The sequence below is a fragment of the Heptranchias perlo genome, chromosome 10 (genome assembly GCF_035084215.1).
Source record: "Heptranchias perlo isolate sHepPer1 chromosome 10, sHepPer1.hap1, whole genome shotgun sequence".
NCBI lineage: Eukaryota > Metazoa > Chordata > Chondrichthyes > Hexanchiformes > Hexanchidae > Heptranchias > Heptranchias perlo.
Genome location: NC_090334.1, coordinates 10,601,696 through 10,618,311, shown reverse-complemented (window position 1 = coordinate 10,618,311; position 16,616 = coordinate 10,601,696). Strand labels below are relative to the sequence as shown.

Sequence of the window (16,616 nt, the reverse complement as noted above, 5' to 3'; positions counted from 1 at the left end):
AAGGGAAACTAGGGGCCATTTTAAAGGGAAACTAGGGGCCAAATTAAAGGGAAACGGGGCCAAATTAAAGGGAAACTAGGGGCCATTTTAAAGGGAAACTAGGGGCCATTTTAAAGGGAAACTAGGGGCCATTTTAAAGGGAAACTAGGGGCCATTTTAAAGGGAAACTAGGGGCCATTTTAAAGGGAAACTAGGGGCCAAATTAAAGGGAAACTAGGGGCCATTTTAAAGGGAAACTAGGGGCCATTTTAAAGGGAAACTAGGGGCCATTTTAAAGGGAAACTAGGGGCCAAATTAAAGGGAAACTAGGGGCCATTTTAAAGGGAAACTAGGGGCCATTTTAAAGGGACACAATGGAGTTGTACTAAAGGTACTTTTGACACGTACTCAAGTAGCAGGGAGCTCCTGGCGCCTGTGGGACCCGTGCCCCAGTATGGAATCAACGCCTTCAAGAAAGGAGAAAAGAAAAGATGGAGGGCAGGGCAGATAGGAGCAGAAAAAGGAGTAAATTTCCCGATAGGTCTGCAGAGCTGGGGATTGACTTAGCGTCTGGAGTAATTCTGGGACCAAAGGCTCATGAGTTGACAGCTGGGATTTTAATTGAGACGCTCGGCTTTTTCCTAAAACAGATGGGAAGGTACTTGAGCGGCCTGGGGAAGGGGCTCGTATTGCTAAATCTTCCCCTGTTTACCACTTAATCCCTCCTGCCACTCATCCAAATTTCCACCGGCTTCAAAGGCCCAAGTCTGCAGAGAGGCTCACTGTAGGTCAGGTCTGTATCTTTTACAACTTCCTCACGAGATGCCTGGGTTAAAGAGGAAGGAGAGGGGGGAGAACACACTGCTTCAGACAAGCTGTGTAATTGTTTAACACACATCAAACAGGTGATTTGTGAAACCCTAGACTTTCCAGTTTTCTCTCTGTCTGGTGTGTTTTCCTTTTAAAGTGAATCCCTGTAACCTCCACCCCAAACATACTTTGGATCAAAGCCTTGAGCTTCATTCTACAATTACACAGCAGCTGTAAACAGGGAGCTTCGCTACAACAAATAGCCATCTCCAGGGGAAAGATTATTGCCTTAAACTGGGCAGATTAAAGGAAAGAACTTGCATTTATATAGCACATTTCACAACCACAGGAACCCTCAAAGTGCTTTACAGCCAATGAAGTACTTTTTGAAGTGTAGTCACTGTTGTAATGTAGGAAACACGGCAGCCAATTTGTGCACAGCAAGATCCCACAAACAGCAATGAGATAAATGCTCAGATAGTCTGTTTTGGTGATGTTGATTGAGGGATAAAGATTGGCCAGGACTCTGAGGAGAACTCCCCTGATCTTTTTCGAAACGGTGCCATGGGATTTGTCATATCCACCTGAGAAAGGTGGCAGGACCCTCGGTTTAACATCTCATCCGAAAGACGGCACCTCCGACAGTGCGGCACTCCCTCAGTACTGCACTGGAGTGTTAGCCTGGATTTAGTACTCAAGTCTCTGGAGTGGGACTTGAACCCACAACCTTCTGACTCAGAGGCGAGACTGCTACCCACTGAGCCACAGCTGGGACTTATGGAAACTGTGAGAGAGTGACTGATGACAAACAAAATCAAACACATCTGTATCAGCAAAACTGAGCAAGTGTTTTCATCCGGGCTGCGATGCTCGTCACACGTGACTGAAATCCGATTGCCATTCTATATGAACAATTGCAGCAGTTTCAGGCATTTTTGTTTGTACGTTGTGGGACTGGTTGCCAGGGAGACCCGGAGCAGCAAACACCCCCTGGGAATCCTGGCGGGGAGCGTGCGTCTCCGGGAGACTCTCGGCTTCATCTCTACTGGTGCATGTCTTAACTCATAAAACACACTGGCCCCGATTTTAACTCCGGGTGGGTTTTGGGAGGGTGGGTGGTGGTGACCGTTAGAAACTCCGCCTGCTGCAGCGGAAAACAGGCCCGGCCTATTCTAACCCCTAGGCCTTGTTAGCATGGTGATGCTCCACTTCCTGTCCAGGCTCCGCGGAAGTGATGCCATCCTCTGGAAAATTGTCATGAAGGTCGGTGTGTGGGGAAGGGAACTCCGGGAGGAGAGGGAGAGAGAGTCCGGGGAAGGGGGAGGCTTAAACTTTCCTTGTTGGGCCTACTTTCCTGGTCCTCCTGGCCCACAAAGGGAAGTAAAGGAAACCCACCTGTTTGGGCCTCTTCATCTTCCTGGCAGGTCCAGACTCTTTTCAGCCCATCTGGACAGCGGCTTCCCTGCTCAGGCCTGAGTTAAAATCGCAGCCAAGGCCTGATGATGTCTTCGGACGCCACCCTACATGTTGAAAGAAGGACCCTGGCGTCTTTGGGTGGCCGGCTTAGCCGCCCGTCCGGAAGCCTGGGTAAAAATGGTGACGGGCAGGATCCGGGCGACTCGCAGGCAGGTAAGTAACCCGGGCAATTTTAACTGCCCACTCGCCCGGTTTCCGTAGTGAGTCCAAGATCCCCGTGTTGAATGAGAAAGCTCCGTGAAAGGCCCGCAGGCCTCTCCTCCCCCAGGAGAGCTTCACTGATGCCGGGAGCTCCTTGCTGAGTAAAAGGGGTCTCTCTCTTCTTGTTAGTAACTCCATGGACATTGCCTAATTCTGGCCTTCTGTCCTCCTTACAGATGCAGGAGCTGGAACAAAGGGTGATTGAGGCTGACCAGCGGGCAGACAACGCAGAGAAACAGGTACAGGCCTCCTTCATACAACAAAGGAAGGATGTGTTTGTTCAATGAAGTGTCTCTCCTTAGCATGTGCAGCACTACCATAGCAACACATTCCCAACGACAATCAGGAGCAGGAATCCTGAGGGTGTTGAGGGTGTCGTGTCGTGGATGTTGAGGGTGTCTGTATTATTGATGGTGTTGTCGGTGTTGTCGGTGTTGTCGGTGTTGTCGGTGTTGTCGGTGTTGTCGGTGTTGTCGGTGTTGTCGGTGTTGTCGGTGTTGTCGGTGTTGTCGGTGTTGTCGGTGTTGTCGGTGTTGTCGGTGTTGTCGGTGTTGTCGGTGTTGTCGGTGTTGTCGGTGTTGTCGGTGTTGTCGGTGTTGTCGGTGTTGTCGGTGTTGTCGGTGTTGTCGGTGTTGTCGGTGTTGTCGGTGTTGTCGGTGTTGTCGGTGTTGTCGGTGTTGTCGGTGTTGTCGGTGTTGTCGGTGTTGTCGGTGTTGTCGGTGTTGTCGGTGTTGTCGGTGTTGTCGGTGTTGTCGGTGTTGTCGGTGTTGTCGGTGTTGTCGGTGTTGTCGGTGTTGTCGGTGTTGTCGGTGTTGTCGGTGTTGTCGGTGTTGTCGGGGGTGTCGGGGGTGTCGGGGGTGTCGGTGTTGTCGGGGGTGTCGGTGTTGTCGGGGGTGTCGGTGTTGTCGGGGGTGTCGGTGTTGTCGGGGGTGTCGGTGTTGTCGGGGGTGTCGGGGGTGTCGGGGGTGTCGGTGTTGTCGGGGGTGTCGGTGTTGTCGGGGGTGTCGGTGTTGTCGGGGGTGTCGGTGTTGTCGGGGGTGTCGGGGGTGTCGGGGGTGTCGGGGTTGTCGGGGGTGTCGGGGTTGTCGGGGGTGTCGGTGTTGTCGGGGGTGTCGGTGTTGTCGGGGGTGTCGGTGTTGTCGACGGTGTCGGGGTTGTCGGGGGTGTCGGGGTTGTCGGGGGTGTCGGTGTTGTCGGGGGTGTCGGTGTTGTCGGGGGTGTCGGTGTTGTCGGGGGTGTCGGTGTTGTCGGGGGTGTCGGTGTTGTCGGGGGTGTCGGTGTTGTCGGGGGTGTCGGTGTTGTCCGGGGTGTCGGTGTTGTCCACGGTGTCGGTGTTGTCCACGGTGTCGGTGTTGTCCACGGTGTCGGTGTTGTCCACGGTGTCGGTGTTGTCGACGGTGTCGGTGTTGTCGGGGGTGTCGGTGTTGTCGGGGGTGTCGGTGTTGTCGGGGGTGTCGGTGTTGTCGGGGGTGTCGGGGGTGCCGGCGTTGTCGGGGTTGTCGGCGTTGTCGGGGGTGCCGGCGTTGTCGGGGGTGCCGGCGTTGTCGGGGGTGTCGGCGTTGTCGGGGGTGTCGGCGTTGTCGGGGGTGTCGGCGTTGTCGGGGGTGTCGGCGTTGTCGGGGGTGTCGGCGTTGTCGGGGGTGTCGGCGTTGTCGGGGGTGTCGGGGGTGTCGGGGGTGTCGGTGTTGTCGGGGGTGTCGGGGGTGTCGGCGGTGTCGGTGGTGTCGACGGTGTCGGTGTTGTCGGGGGTGTCGGTGTTGTCGGGGGTGTCGGTGTTGTCGGGGGTGTCGGGGGTGTCGGGGGGTGTCGGTGTTGTCGGGGGTGCCGGTGTTGTCGGGGGTGTCGGTGTTGTCGGGGGTGTCGGGGGTGTCGGTGTTGTCGGGGGTGTCGGGGGTGTCGGTGTTGTCGGGGGTGTCGGTGTTGTCGGGGGTGTCGGTGTTGTCGGGGGTGTCGGGGGTGTCGGGGGGTGTCGGTGTTGTCGGGGGTGTCGGGGGTGTCGGTGTTGTCGGGGGTGTCGGGGGTGTCGGTGTTGTCGGGGGTGTCGGTGTTGTCGGGGGTGTCGGTGTTGTCGGGGATGTCGGTGTTGTCGGGGGTGTCGGTGTTGTCGGGGGTGTCGGTGTTGTCGGGGGTGTCGGTGTTGTCGACGGTGTCGGTGTTGTCGGGGGTGTCGGTGTTGTCGGGGGTGTCGGTGTTGTCGGGGGTGTCGGTGTTGTCGGGGGTGTCGGTGTTGTCGGGGGTGTCGGTGTTGTCGAGGGTGTCGGTGTTGTCGGGGGTGTCGGTGTTGTCGAGGGTGTCGGTGTTGTCGAGGGTGTCGGTGTTGTCGAGGGTGTCGGTGTTGTCGAGGGTGTCGGTGTTGTCGGGGGTGTCGGTGTTGTCGGGGGTGTCGGTGTTGTCGGGGGTGTCGGTGTTGTCGGGGGTGTCGGTGTTGTCGGGGGTGTCGGTGTTGTCGGGGGTGTCGGTGTTGTCGAGGGTGTCGGTGTTGTCGGGGGTGTCGGTGTTGTCGGGGGTGTCGGTGTTGTCGAGGGTGTCGGTGTTGTCGAGGGTGTCGGTGTTGTCGAGGGTGTCGGTGTCGGTGTTGTTGATGGTGTCGGTGTTGTTGAGGGTGTCTATTATTGACGGTCTTGTTGAGGGTATCGGCTTTGTTGATAATGTCAGTGTTGAAGGTGACGGTGTTGAATTTATTGAGGATGTCTGTGTTGATGAGGGTGTCGGTGTTAATGGTGTTGGTGTTGATGGTGTCGTTGAGGGTGACGCTGTTGTCGGGGGTGTCGGGGGTGTCGGTGTTGTCGGGGGTGTCGGTGTTGTCGGTGGTGTCGGTGTTGTCGGGGGTGTCGGTGGTGTCGGTGGTGCCGGGGGTGTCGGGGGTGCCGGGGGTGTCGGGGGTGTCGGGGGTGTCGGTAGTTTCTATTATTAATGTTGTTGTCGAGGGTGCCGGTGTTTTTGTCGGGGTTGATGGTTCCGGTGTTGTCGAGGGTGTTGTTGATGTTGATAGTTTCTATTATTAATGTTGTCGTCGGGGGTGCCGGCGTTGTCGGGGGTGACGGCGTTGCCGGGGGTGACGGCGTTGCCGGGGGTGACGGCGTTGCCGGGGGTGACGGCGTTGTCGGGGGTGACGGCGTTGTCGGTGTTGTCGGCGGTGTCGGGGGTGTCGGTGTTGTCGGGGGTGTCGGTGTTGTCGGGGGTGTCGGTGTTGTCGGGGGTGTTGGTAGTTTCTATTATTAATGTTGTCGTCGGGGGTGACGGCGTTGTCGGGGGTGACGGCGTTGTCGGGGGTGACGGCGTTGTCGGGGGTGACGGTGGTTCCGGTGGTGTTTTGAAGTGCAGTATGTTTTACAGGTCGGGAGTGTACTGATTCTGCGGAGCCTCGCGCTGTAACCTCGGTGAGTCGGCCTTTTGGCCGGATCTGTGCTCGAGACAGGTTCCCACATCTCCCCCGGCAACTGATGAATGATTAAACCCTGGCCCGTGGGGCCCCCTGCTTCACAGTTCACTTGCTCACTTCAATGAGTGCGCCTGGGAAAAGTCCTGGAGTCAGGAGAGAAAAGGAGGCCTCGGCAGAATGAGCCACTTTATTACTTTTAATGAGCAGGGCTTGCCCCTCCCCCACCCTCTCCTCTCCTCTCCATCCAAACAGTCAGGAGACCATCCTCCTCCTGAACACTTAGAAACTCTGTTACCTCCAGACTCAACTATTCCAATGCTCTTCTGACCAGCCTCCCAACTTCCACCCTGCGTAAACGTGATCTTATGCAAACCTCTGCTGCCCGTATCCTAACTCGCACCAAGTCCCTTTCACCCATCACCCCTGTGCTCCCTGACCTATATTGGCTCCCGGTCCGGGAACGCCTCGATTTTAAAATTCTCATCCTTGTTTTCAAATCCCTCCGTGGCCTCGCCCCTCCCTATCTCTGTAACCTCCTCCAGTCCTACAACCCTCCGGGATCTCTGCGCTCCTCCGATTCTGGCCTCTTGCGCATCCCCGATTTTCATCGCTCCACCATTGGCGGCCGTGCCTTCAGCTGCTGAGGCCCTAAGCTCTGGAATTCCCTCCCTAAACCTCTCCGCCTCTCTCCTCCTTTCAAACACTCTTTAAAACCAATGTTACCTGACCTAATATCTCCTTGTGTGGCTCGGTGTCAAATTTTGTTTGATAATCACTCCTGTGAAGCACCTTGGGACGTTTTACTACATTAAAGGCGCTATATAAAATGAAAGTTATTGTTGTTGAAACGAGATCTTATTTTCAATTCTCTCCACTCCTGTCCTGAAGGACGTGCTCCTGTCTGTTGGACAGGTTCTCCCATGTTTGAGCCTAGATTGGGAGTGTGGGCCGGCCATTTGGCAGCGGAAGGCATCACGGCTGCGACCGCAACTGTCCTGGGGCTGCCTGACAGCAAACTGGAGCTGGAAACCTCAACCGTTTGCTTACTTCATGGGACCTGGGACAGACTGGCAGAATCCAACATCCATTCTGAAGGCACCAGCCCAGCAGTAACCTTATAGAATACCACTGCAGAGGAGTGAAATCTGAACAGCACCCTTCTCCCAAGGCCATGGGCAGGGTGGTGATTTGTGGCCTCGTTCCCCAGGGTGAAGACCCTGTCCAGCGTAGCACAGATTAGGAGGTCCCAGGCTCCATTTCCAGGTCTGTGATGAGTTTGCTGATCCCAGCCAGGGAAACAGTTGCAGTGATACGGAGATCCTGGGATAGTGAGAGAAATCAGCCAGGGTTCAAACACCCGACCAGTGTGGATTGGAGCAGTGACTCTCCCGTGCACATAGAAGTCACATCAACTAAAACAGGCCATTCGGCCCCACCAGTCCGTGTTGGTGTTTACCCTCTGCATGAGCAAATAGTTCTAATCATATTTACCCATCCTGTTCCCATACCCCTTCAATCCTCCTTCCTTCATCCACCTATCAAATCTAATCTTCAATGTTGACCTTGTTTCTGCCTCACCCACTAACCCTGGAAGTGAATTCCGCAGCCTCACAACTCTGTGTGAAGAGTTTCTCCTGCCCTCCGTTCTAAACCTCTTACGTTGAATCTTGTATCTACGGCTCTTTGTTCTTTGCCCCTCAACTCGCGGAAACAGTCTGCTTCTACCTACCCTGCGCCATCCTTTTGTGATTTTAAGCACTTCTAACATATCGCTCCATAATCTGCGTCGTTTGGATGAAGAAAGCCCCAATTTCTCAAGTCTTCCTTTGTGTTCTCCTATCGGGCACAATCCCAGTGCGCATACCCTCAGTGTCCTGATAGTGTGGAGAGCCCAGCACTGCACACAGTGCTCTAACGGAGGGCTAATTAAGGTCTTATACAGAGCTTTTGTTTTGGAGGGGGGAGTGAAATGAACCTTGTTCTCATGAAGCTACAGGACAGATTCGGTTCAGCCCCCTCCACCTGTGTTGTTTAGCTCTTATGGTTTTCTTTTTAAAATGAAATTTGCAACACCAGGATCTGTCTGATAGACACTCCGCTGCAGTTAAACACCGTCGACCAGCTTGAACTGGAGGCGAGGGTCGCCAACTCGAGTTGGACGGAAATTGGAGGTTTCATCATGTGACCAGCTGCCCCGCCCCCCACACTCCCGCCATTGGCACCCCGCCTTTCCACGGCCAATTGGAAAGCGAACAGACTCTTTGTTACCCGATTGGATGATTCTTGACTGTCAGTCAAACAGCCTTTCTTCCCATGTCTGATATTTTTATAACTAATAAACAAAAGTGTTCGAGGAAGATTTTTTAAGAACACAATTTTATTTAAACGCCCCTGTGATTTTCCTCCCCGGGTTTTGCTCGGAGCAAGTGTCCTGGAGATTTTAGTCTTTGATTCCTGGAGACTCCAGGATTTGAAGATTAATCTCCAGGACACTTGCAGCGAGCAAAAGAAAACAGAGGGGCGTTAAAAAAGAGCAGTGAGCTTTTTATTTTCATTTTCTTTGTTTATTAGTCATTGGAGATGCGAAAAAAGGTTGTTTGACGGGGGGTGAGGGGGGGGGGGCAGAAGGTGGCCATTCAGCCCATCGTGCCTGTGCTGGTTCTGAAAGAGCTATCCAATTAGTCCCACTCCCCCTCTCTTTCCCTTTAACCTTGCGTGTGATAAAACCTCCAGGAAGACATCGAACCAGAGTTAGCATCCCGAGTTCAAAAGTTAAAGGAAGTTTGACCTGGATTTGGGGTTCTGATCCCTGTTGGAGTTAATAACCACTAGGTGGAGATCAACCTGTCGGATACATTGTCTGGTAGAGATTTTCAGGCCTTCAGCCCAGGCCTCAGTGTTTACATTGACTAAATCGCGATTACCTCCTCGTGTGCAGGGGAGAAAATACATCTGATTCAGATTGTTTCCTCACCTCCCACAGTACACCGCGCGGTCAGCAGAAAATTCCCCGAGGTAGACCAGCAGCGCAAGGGTTAAAACAGCTCAGCAACCGAGGCTTCGGCTCGAGGCTTCGAGGTGAACTTCAAAAGCTTTAGGCCTGCCATTAGCCATATGGACAGGTCGTCAAAAGAATTCAGACGATTAGTTCCCTGGGTTGTCAAGGGTGACACTTTACTCAATTACCAGGAAGCTGAGGCCCATTATTGAGATGGAGTGCGTGTCAAGGCGGAAGGTTACAGGGGGGGGTAGCTTTCCCACACTCTGTGCCTGAGTGTCAATACCTGTCTTCTTTGCGAGGCTTCAGTCACAGAGTTGTGTTGTGTCAACACTAGGGAGGGCCCCCTACCTTGATCTGTTACCGTCTGCAAAACAGATTTAGCCTCTCCTGTTTTTTTTTTGTGTGAGACTTCTAGGGGTACATTGGACTGTGACCTTGTGTTGAGAATGGATGGCTTCAGGTTACAAGCCAATGCGAGCTTTGTTTAGCCGACGTTAAGGGCAGATTTTAAACAAAGTCTTGGGTGGTCATTTCACAGCTTCTTCCTTCTGTTCTAGCCTTTATCCATAACACCATAACTATCAGGAAAGGCTGAATAGGCTGGGGGTCTTCTCTCTAGAAAAGAGAAGGCTGAGGGGTGACCTTTTTTTTTATTCGTTCACGGGATGTGGGCTTCGCTGGCAAGGCCGGCATTTATTGCCCATCCCTAATTGCCCTCGAGAAGGTGGTGGTGGTGATAGAGGCCTTTAAAATTATGAAGGGGTTTGATAGGGTAGACATAGAGAAGATGTTTCCACTTGTGGGGGAGTCTAAAACTAGGGGCCATAAATATGAGACAATCACTAATAAATCCAATAAGGAATTCAGGAGAAATTTCTTCACCCAGAGAGTGGTGAGAATGTGGAACTCACTACCACAAGGAGTAGTTGAGGTGAATAGTATAGATGCAAAGAGGGGAAGCTAGATAAACACATGAGGGAGAAAAGAATAGAAGAATATGCTGATAGGGTGAGATGGAGCATTAACACCGATATTGTCCAGTTGGGCCAAATGACCTGTTTCTGTGCTGCACATTTGATGTAACACCAGCTCTGTTTATGTTCAACACGACAGAGAGAGATGGGTGACCCCCCCCCTTCCCCCACCATTGTGATCTCTGGGATGGCGACGTCCTGCTACAACATTCTGCAGGGCCTCCCCGTTCGTGTTTTGATTCAAGATACTTTGATGGTCACTGGTGCATCAGGAAGTGGAAATAAAATTTCCCAGTAGGCCACGGACGATAAATCGCAGGGAACGCGGCAGAACCGGCCTGCTGCTGGAGGTGTAGAACTGTATAACTGAGGGAGTGCTGCACTGTCGGAGGTGCATTCCTTAAAACACTGTCTGGTCATTATCTCATTGCTGTTTGTGGGACTTTGCTGTGGTATCCGCTGTCCTACATTACAAAAGTCACGACACTTCAAAAAAAAAAGCACTGTATAGGCTGTAAAGTGCTTTGGAAAATCCTGAGGAAAGGCGGCAGCTAATTGGCTCACAGCAAGATGCCACAAACAGCAAAGTGAGAGTGACCAGAGAATCTGTTTTTTCAGTGAGGTTGGTTGAGAGATAAATATTGGCCAGGACACTGGGGAGTGTCAAATAGTGCCATGGGATTATTTACGTCCACTTCAGAGGGCAGGGAGTTGGTTGACGTCACATCTGACAGACGGCACCTCGGACAGTGCAGCACTGGGAGTGTCAGCCTGGATTTTGCGCTCAGGTCTCTGGAGTGGGGCTTGAAACCATAACCGACTGACTCAGAGGAGAGAGTGCGACCCACTGAACCTAGGGTGACACCTGAAAGGCATTGAAGCAAGGGGCCAGGACAGGGTAGGGCTGACTCAAGCACTCACCACTCACCACTCAGCCAGATGGTGCTGGAAGATGGGCAATCAGGTCAAGAGATGCCTCCAACAAGAAGGAACTGCATTAAACATTCATCTCCTCCCCATCACACTGTATTAAGACATTCATCCCCCTCCCCATCACACTAGATTAAACATTCCCCCTCCCCATCACAGTATATTAACATTCATTCCCCCTCCCCATCACACTGTATTAAACATTCATTCCCCCTCCCCATCACACTATATTATCGCTTTCTGGCTGGCCCCGAACATGATCATATGTGGTTTCATGGCTGGCCCCCTCCCAGCTCATGTATTAAACATTCATTCCCCCTCCCATCACAGCTATAGGTTACTGCATTCCCCCTCCCCATCACACTATATTAAACATTCATCCCCTCCCATCACACTAGTGAGGATACATGGCATGGCCCCCCAGCCACTGATATAGGGTGGTTTATGGATGGCCCCCCGCCCCATCTCACGGGTGGTTTAAGACATTCATCCGCCCCTCTCGGGGGTATGGACAACGACCTGATATAGTGTGGTTTATGGATGGAACACAGCACATGATATAGTGTGGCTTTCAGGCCCTGGCCCAGCAGCAACTGATATCGGGTGGTTTATGGATGGAACAGAAATGATATAGTGTGGTTTCTGGATGCCCCTCCCATCACACTATATTAAACATTCATTCCCCCCTCCCATCACACTGTATTAAACATTCATTCCCCCTCCCCATCACTATAGTGGTTATGATGGCATCCCCTCCAGCACACTAGATAAACGTGTGGTTTCTGGCCTGGACAAAGCACACTGACTATAGTGTGGTTTATGGATGGAAACAGACAATGATACTCGTGTGGTTTCATGGATGGAAAACAAGACAATGATATAGGTGGTTTCTGGATGGAAAACATGTCATCGGTTATGCTGCCCCTCCCAGCACACTGTATGTAGACATGCCCCCCCAGCACACTGTAGTTACAGCATTCCCCTCCATCACTCTAGGATTAAACATTCATTCCCCCTCCCCATCACACTATATAAACAATTCATAGAGTTTTTCTGGCCTGCCCCATCACACTGATATTAGACATTCATGGCCACCCGCCATGCTATCGGTGGTATGGCTGGAAAAAGCAAATGATATAGGGTGGCTTCCCCTCCCCAGCACACTGTATTAAACAGTCTTGCCCCAAGCTATAGGTGGTTTATTCCCCCCTCCCCATCACACTGTATTAAACATTCATTCCCCCCTCCCCATCACACTGTATTAAACATTCGCCCCTCCCAGTCACACTGATTAAACATCAGTCCCCCCTCCCCATCACACGTGTTTATGATGACCCCCGCCCATGCACACGGTGATTATGCTGGCCCCCTCCCCATCACACGGTGGTTAAAGGCATGGAAAAAGACAATGATATAGTGTGGTTTATGGATGGAAAGAACTGATCAGTGTGGTTTCTGGATGGAACGAACTGCTATCGTGTGGTTATGATGGCAACCGCACAATGCTCTAGGTGTGAAACTTGGCCCCCTGACACCCGATCACGAGGTATATGAAGACAATCTAGGGTGGTTTCTGGATGGCCACCACGAACACTGATATAGTGTGGTTTATGGCTGGACCACCGCACCTGCTCTAGGGTGGTTTCAGGCACTGATATTAGACATTCATTCCCCCTCCCATCATAGGGTGGTTTATGGCTGGATCCCAGCACACTGTATACGGGTGGTTTCTGGTCCCCATCACACTGTATTAAACGATTCAGTTCCCCCCTCCCCATCACACTGATATAGGTGGTTTCATGGCCTGGCCCATCACACTGTATAAAGCAGTGGCTTTCCTGCCCTGGCCCATCAGCACTGATATAGAGCTGCATTCCCCCTGCCCCATGCACACTGATATTAACATTCATTCCCTCGGCCCATCACACTGTATGAAACATTCATTCCCCCTCCCCATCAGCACTTATGAAAGTGTGGTTTATGGATGGAAAAAGCAACTGATATAGTGTAGGTTTTATGGCCTGGCCCCAGCACACTGATATAGGTCTATGGAAACATGAATGTGGTTACAGGCTGGACCCAGCATTCAGGTCCTGCCAGACACATGCTCTAGTGGATTAAGACATTCATTCCCCCTCCCATCACGACTATATGAAACATCATTCCTAGTGGTCCTCTCGCCCATCACACTATATTAAACGATCTTCTGGATGGCCACCCCCCAGCACACTGACTAGAGGTTTATGGCATGCCCCCACCCATCACACTGATATTAAGATTACCCCCTCCCGATCACACTGATTAACATTCTCCCCCTCCCCATCACACTATATTAAACATTCATTCCCTCCTCCCCATCACACTATATTAAACATTCATTCCTCCCTCCCCATCACACTGTATTAACATTCATGTCCCCCTCCCCATCACACTATATTAAACATTCATTCCCCCTCCCCATCACACTATATTAAACATTCATTCCCCCCTCCCCAGCACACTATATATTTTCCCCCATCACTGTATAAACATTCATTCCCCCTGACCAGCACACTGATATAGTGTGGATTATGGCCCTGGCCCATCACACAATGATATAGAGAGGTTTCATGCCCTGGGCCCATCACACTATATTAGATTCATTCCTCCCATCACACTGATATACGATTCATTCCCTGCCCCATCGACACTTATATTAGAACATTCATTCCCGCCTCCCCATCACACTATATAGATGTTTATGGCTGGAAACAATGGACTGAAAAATATAGGTGGTTTATGGAAAAGCATATCAGGTCTGCCTGCCCCATCACACTATATTAATGTGGTTTATGGATGGAAACAGAATGATAAGTGTGATTCATGGCTGCCCCATCACACTGATATAGAGCTTTCATTCTGCCAAGCACAGAATATATCTCCCTCCCCATCACTAGATTACATTCCCCCTCCCCATCACACGTGAGTTAACATTCATGCCCCCAGCACACTATAGTGATCATGCATGACCCCCATATCTAGATTATTCCCCCTCCCCATCACACTATATTAAACGATTCATGCCCTGGCCCAAGCAACAGATATGATGAAAAGAAATGATATAGGGTGGTTTATGGATGAAACAGCCTGATCTAGGGTTATGACCCCCCCCATCACACTATATTAAACATTCATTTCCCCCTCCCCATCACACTATTAAACATTCATCCCCCAAACTGATATCGTGTGGTTTATGGATGCCCAGCACACTGATTAAAACATATCGATTCCCTGCCCCCAGCACACTGATATTAAGACATTCAGCCCCCCTCCCCATCACACTGTATTAAACATTCATTCCCCCCTCCCCATCACACTAGATTAAACATCATTCCCCCTCCCCATCACACTGTATTAACATTCATGCCCCCCTCCCCATCACACTATATTATACAGTTCATCCCCTCCCATCACACTATATTAAACATTCATTCCCTCCTCCCCATCACACTATATTAAGACATTCATTCCCCCTCCCCATCACACTGATATAAGAACATTCATTCCCCCTCCCCATCACACTGGTATGAAAAAGCATTCCTCCATCGAGTACTGGATGAAACATGCAATTCTCTCGGGTTTACTGATCCTCGACCACAGAACATCGGTGTATGATGACAAGAAATGATCATCGGTGGTTATGGCCTGGCCCATCACACTTATAAACGATTCATTCTCGACATGCATCCCCTCCCATCACTATAGTGGTATACATGGCATTCCCCCCTCCCCATCACACTATTTAAACATCATTCCCCCCTCCCCATCACACTATATTAAACATTCATTCCCCCTGCCCAAGCACACTGTATTAAGAGCATTCATTCCCCCTCCCCATCACACTATATTAAACATTCATGTCCCCCCCTGGCAAACTGATATACATTCATCACACTGTATTAAACATTCATTCGCCCCAAGCCACTGATACAGTGCTTTCCCCTGCCCCAGCACACTATATTAAACATTCATTCCCCCTCCCCATCACACTATATTAAGACATTCATTCCCCCCCATCACACTATATTAAACGATTCATTCCCCCCTCCCCATCACACTATATTAAACATTCATTCCCCCCTCCCATCACACTGTATTAAACATTCATTCCCCCCTCCCCATCACACTATATTAAACATTCATTCCCCCCTCCCCATCACACTAATTAAACATTCATTCCCCCCTCCCATCACACTATATTAAACATTCATCCCCCTCCCCATCACACTATATTAAACATTCATTCCCCCCTCCCCATCACACTTATTAAACATTCATTCCCCGCCCATCAAGCCAATCATCACTGGATTATGATTCATTCCCCCCCCCATCACATATTAAACAGTCCCCCTCCCATCACAGTATATTAACATTCATTCCCCTCCCATCACACTATATTAACGATTCAGACAAGAATGAAGGTGGTTATGCACGATCCCATCACACTGTATTAAACATTCATTCCCCCCTCCCCATCACACTATATTAAACATTCATTCCCCCCTCCCCATCACACTATATTAAACATTCATTCCCCCTCCCCATCACACTATATTAAACATTCATTCCCCCCTCCCCATCACACTGATAAACATTCATTCCCCCCTCCCCATCAACAAGATATACGATTCTTGATGAACCCAAGCAATGCTACTCGGTGGTTTAAGGATTCCCCATCACACATATTAGAACATTCATTCCCCCCTCCCCATCACTACTATTAAACATTCATTCCCCCTCCCATCACAGCTGTATATGATTCACAAGAACATTCCTCCATCACTGCAGATTAAACATTCATTCCCCCCTCCCCATCACACTTATTAAACATTCATTCCCCCCTCCCCATCACACTATATTAATCATTATCCCCCCATCACACTATATTAAACATTCATTCCCCCCTCCCCATCACACTATATTAAACATTCATTCCCCTCCCATCACACTATTATTCATTCCCCCCTCCCCATCACACTATTAACATTCATTCCCTCCCCATCACACTGTATTAAACATTCATTCCCCCTCCCCATCACTATATTAAACATTCATTCCCCTCCCCATCACACTATATTAAACATTCATTCCCCCCTCCCCATCACACTATATTAAACATTCATTCCCCCTCCCCATCACACTATATTAAACATTCATCCCCCCTCCCCATCACACTGTATTAAACATTCATTCCCCCCTCCCCATCACACTGTATTAAACATTCATTCCCCCCTCCCCATCACACTATATTAAACATTCATTCCCCTCCCATCACACTATATTAAACATTCATTCCCCCTCCCCATCACACTGTATTAAACATTCATTCCCCCCTCCCCATCACACTATATTAAACGATTCATTCCCCCCTCCCCATCACACTGTATTAAACATTCATTCCCCCCTCCCCATCACACTATATTAGACATTCATCCCCCCTCCCCATCACACTGATTAATTCATTCCCCTCCCCATCACACTATATTAAACATTCATTCCCCCCTCCCCATCACACTATATTAACATTCATTCCCCCCTCCCCATCACACTATATTAAACATTCATTCCCCCTCCCCATCACACTATATTAAACATTCATTCCCCCCTCCCCATCACACTGTATTAAACATTCATTCCCCCCTCCCCATCACACTATATTAAACATTCATTCCCTCCTCCCCATCACACTATATTAAACATTCATTCCCCCCTCCCCATCACACTGTATTAAACATTCATTCCCCCTCCCCATCACACTGATTAAATCATTCTCCCCCCTCCCCATCACACTATATTAAACATTCATTCCCCCTCCCCATCACAC

General features: G+C 50.5%; 1 protein-coding gene across 1 annotated transcript in view; it reads right to left on the bottom strand.

Moving 5' to 3' along the window:
- Positions 1 to 2,779: 2,779 nt before the first annotated feature.
- Positions 2,780 to 16,616, bottom strand: part of LOC137326760 (cell surface glycoprotein 1-like) — a 72,312-nt gene continuing 58,475 nt past the window's right edge. The window contains exons 2-3 of the mRNA XM_067992154.1: positions 5,490 to 5,678; positions 2,780 to 5,370 (exon numbers count right to left, since the gene is read on the bottom strand). Of these exons, the coding sequence (XP_067848255.1) occupies positions 2,780 to 5,370; positions 5,490 to 5,678 (2,780 nt within the window). The remainder of the gene's footprint in view (positions 5,371 to 5,489; positions 5,679 to 16,616) is intronic.